We start from the raw sequence: 4,206 nt of genomic DNA, 5'->3' as shown, positions 1-4,206 counted from the left end.
TTTTCTCCCAGATTATGGTCTCTAGAAGTTTCCCCAACACCAACTTTAGGCTGACTGGCCTGTAGTTACCAGATTTATTCCACTATGCTTTCTGAAAAGGGGTGTAATATTTGAAAACGTTCCAGTCCTCTGGCACCATTCCTATATCCAAGGATAATTGAATGAATGTGGTCAAAGCTTCCAATATTTCTTCCCTTACTTCCCTCAGCAACAGAGGATGCAAATGGACCTGGTGACTTTTCTATTTTGACTGCTGCCAATCTTCCAAATACCTCATTTTTATTTTTAACCTATCCAATTTCTCTACCCCATCTGACTTTACTGTGACATTGGCAGCATCCTTTCCTTTGGTGAAGACCAATGCAAAGTATTCATTCATTACCTCAGCCATGCCCTCTGCCTCCATGTCGGACACTGGAAGGTCTGTCCGGTTTGGTGTCTGGACTCAGAGACGGGCAATGGTCTAGGACAGAAAATTCCAGTTACAATAAAGTTGGCAGAGGACGAGATGTTCCTCGAGGGTGCGGGAATGTATGTGGATCTGGATGAGGCAGGAGGAAGTTCAGGACTTCTAATGGATCTTGCAGCTTATGAAAAAGTAGTCCGTGTGTCTTCCTTTAATGATTTTGAAGACCTCTTTGACGATGGCGATATTCAGTGATTCGTTCTCCACACTTCACCAGCTGAACTACAGAACATTTTAAATCTGGAGAAAGAATGGTCAACAGCTTGGAAAGGCTGCTGATAATGATCTATGGATAAATGCTCAATCCAGGACATTTTACAGAGAGTCCACATTTCACAAACATGCATGTACCTATGTAGGGCCACCATGTTAATTTTTTTGTGTTTTTTAAATTGTGAATTTATTTTATGAAAGTAATATGTAACAAAATAAAATATCCTTTTGGTCCCTACCCTTTCTCTGATTACCCTTTTAGTATTTATATGTTTATTAAAGAATATGTTTAGAAAAGAATCCAATGCTCCCTTTTATGTTCCCTGCTAATCTTATCTTGTACATCCTCTTTGCCCCCCACCCTTATTTCTTTTATAGATTTCCTCTGCACTCTGCTTGATCTCTATTATATTAGGCACCTGACATTTATCATAAGTCTCCTTGTACTTTTACAATTTAATCTCAATTTCTTTAGTCATCCAGCTAACTCCAGTTCTGGATGCTTCCTTTCCTTCTCATTAATTCCCTTCTGAGTTCACTTTCTTCATATATCCAATGTCAGTTTGGTTCACTTAATAGTGTTTATCCCTGAGTCAGAAGGACTTTATTTTTTACACATTATTCAATGGCTTTGAAGCATTTTCTAGTGGCCTGAGATTGCAAAAGGCAGCATGCAAGGTTCATCCTCTACTTCACATCCACTGCCACATGAAAATTTCAAAATATACATGTGACAGACCTGAACTCCATGCTGTGCCATATCATAAAATATTTCAATGCCGTGCTCCCACATGCTGGAGCAGGTAAAATTCACCCTCACTGACTTTCACCTTAATGACCAGAAACCGCGTGTATTTCTGGGCACACATGTAGAGGGCAATGAGAGAGGAGCATTGATCAGCTGCAGGTGACAGTAAGAGAGGAGCCTTGATCAGTTGTAGGGGACAGTAAGAGAGGAGCCTTGATCAGTTGTAGGGGACAGTAAGAGAGGGGCATTGATCAGCTGTAGGTGACAGTAAGAGAGGAGCATTGATCAGCTGTAGGGGACAGTAAGAGAGGGGCATTGATCAGCTGTGGGGGCAGTGAGAGGAGCCTTGATCAGCTGTAGGGGACAGTAAGAGAGGGGCATTGATCAGCTGTAGGTGACAGTAAGAGAGGAGCCTTGATCAGTTGTAGGGGACAGTAAGAGAGGGGCATTGATCAGCTGTAGGTGACAGTAAGAGAGGAGCATTGATCAGCTGTAGGGGACAGTAAGAGAGGGGCATTGATCAGCTGTGGGGGCAGTGAGAGGAGCCTTGATCGGTTGTAGGGGACAGTAAGAGAGGAGCATTGATCAGCTGTAGGGGACAGTAAGAGAGGGGCATTGATCAGCTGTAGGGGCAGTGAGAGGAGCCTTGATCAGCTGTAGGGGACAGTAAGAGAGGCGCATTGATCAGCTGTGGGGGCAGTGAGAGGAGCCTTGATCAGCTGTAGGGGACAGTAAGAGAGGGGCATTGATCAGCTGTAGGTGACAGTAAGAGAGCAGCATTGATCAGCTGTGGGGGCAGTGAGAGGAGCCTTGATCAGCTGTAGGGGACAGTAAGAGAGGGGCATTGATCAGCTGTAGGTGACAGTAAGAGAGGAGCATTGATCAGCTGTAGGGGACAGTAAGAGAGGAGCATTGATCAGCTGTAGGGGACAGTAAGAGAGGGGCATTGATCAGCTGTACGGGACAGTAAGAGAGGGGCATTGATCAGCTGTAGGTGACAGTAAGAGAGGGGCATTGATCAGCTGTAGGGGACAGTAAGAGAGGAGCATTGATCAGCTGTACGGGAAAGTAAGAGAGGGGCATTGATCAGCTGTAGGTGACAGTAAGAGAGGGGCATTGATCAGCTGTAGGGGACAGTGAGAGAGGAGCATTGATCAGCTGTGGTGGCAGTGAGAGAGGAGCATTGATCAGCTGTGGGGGACAGTCAGAGAGGAGCCTTGATCAGCTGTAGAGGGCAGAGAGAGAGGAGCATTGATCAGCTGTAGGTTACAGTAAGAGAGGGGCATTGATCAGCTGTAGGTGACAGTAAGAGAGAGCATTGATCAGCTGTAGGTGACAGTAAGAGAGGAGCATTAATCAGCTGTCGGGGACAGTAAGAGAGGGGCATTGATCAGCTGTAGGTGACAGTAAGAGAGTGCATTGATCAGCTGTAGGTGACAGTAAGAGAGGAGCATTGATCAGCTGTAGAGGGCAGTGAGAGAGGAGCATTTATCAGCTGTAGAGGGCAGTGAGAGAGGAGCATTGATCAACTGTAGGGGACAGTAAGAGGAGCCTTGCTCAGCTGTCGGGAGCAGTGAGAGGAGCATTGATCAGCTGTAGGGAGCAGTGAGACAGGAGCATTTATCAGCTGTAGGGAGCAGTGAGACAGGAGTATTTATCAGCTGTAGGGGGCAGCGAGATGAGCATTGATCAGCTATAGGGAGTGTTGAGAGGAGCATTGATCAGCTGTAGGGGGCAGCGAGATGAGCATTTATCAGCTGTTGGGAGTGTTGAGAGGAGCATTGATCAGCTGTATGGGGCAGCGAGATGTGCATTTATCAGCTGTAGGGGGCAGCGAGATGAGCATTTATCAGCTGTTGGGAGTGTTGAGAGGAGCATTGATCAGCTGTATGGGGCAGCGAGATGCGCATTTATCAGCTGTTGGGAGTGTTGAGAGGAGCATTGATCAGCTGTAGGGGGCAGCGAGATGAGCATTGATCAGCTATAGGGAGTGTTGAGAGGAGCATTGATCAGCTGTAGGGGGCAGCGATATGAGCATTTATCAGCTGTAGGGAGTGTTGAGAGGAGCATTGATCAGCTGTATGGGGCAGCGAGATGCGCATTTATCAGCTGTAGGGGGCAGCGAGATGAGCATTGATCAGCTGTAGGGGGCAGTGAGACAGGAGCATTGATCAGCTGTAGGGAGTGTTGAGAGGAGCATTGAAGGGGAGTATTGATCAGCTTGTCAACATTCAAAATAAAATGCCTATCAAACATATATTTAAATAATTTCCACAAATAAGTCTGTATTTGTATTGAATGACTTGACCCTTTCCTTGGAATCTAACAATTGCATCAGGTTAAGTTGCAATATGATTTTGGTGACGGAAGTCAATTTTTAACCCCTTATATGCCATGAGAGAATTGAAGGAGTCAATAGCACGTTAAACATTTCACAATAATGCTTCTTTTTGCCATAGGTGCGTTACTCTGAATCTAAATCAGGCAACACCAAAGCTGGGAGTTTCCTGTGCTCTTTGTGGATAAAGGAACATTTTCCATTCTCTTACACTAATAGTCTTCATCTTGATGAAGGACTCACAAGGAGGAAGAACTTTCTTACGCAGCAGGTGGTAATGACCCGGAACGTGCTGTTCACAAGTGTGGTGGAAGAGGAGACAATCACTGACTTCAAAAGGAAATTGGATGGCCACTTGAAGGAAATAAATGTGCAGGGTTACAGGGATTGATTGGGGGAGTGGTACTGACTGGATCGCTTCTTGGAGAGGCAGCATGGACT

The 4,206-nt window shown here is 45.6% G+C and overlaps 1 protein-coding gene across 1 annotated transcript; it reads left to right on the top strand.

Annotated features, from left to right (window-relative positions):
- The first annotated feature begins 493 nt into the window (after window positions 1–493).
- LOC137369539 (COP9 signalosome complex subunit 9-like) lies at window positions 494–661 on the top strand. Its single transcript, XM_068030805.1, has one exon. It carries the CDS (start codon window positions 509–511, stop codon window positions 659–661), a length of 153 nt encoding a protein of 50 aa, XP_067886906.1. The 5' UTR covers window positions 494–508.
- Window positions 662–4,206: the final 3,545 nt, after the last annotated feature.

Source organism: Heterodontus francisci, chromosome 5 (genome assembly GCF_036365525.1).
Source record: "Heterodontus francisci isolate sHetFra1 chromosome 5, sHetFra1.hap1, whole genome shotgun sequence".
Taxonomy (NCBI): domain Eukaryota; kingdom Metazoa; phylum Chordata; class Chondrichthyes; order Heterodontiformes; family Heterodontidae; genus Heterodontus; species Heterodontus francisci.
Note: the sequence above shows the minus strand (reverse complement) of the source record. Positions and strands in the feature narration are given on the sequence as shown.

Bases quoted from the DNA above. Each gene is read 5' to 3' on its own strand.
- LOC137369539 (XM_068030805.1), top strand. From the start codon at position 509: ATGTTCCTCGAGGGTGCGGGAATGTATGTGGATCTGGATGAGGCAGGA.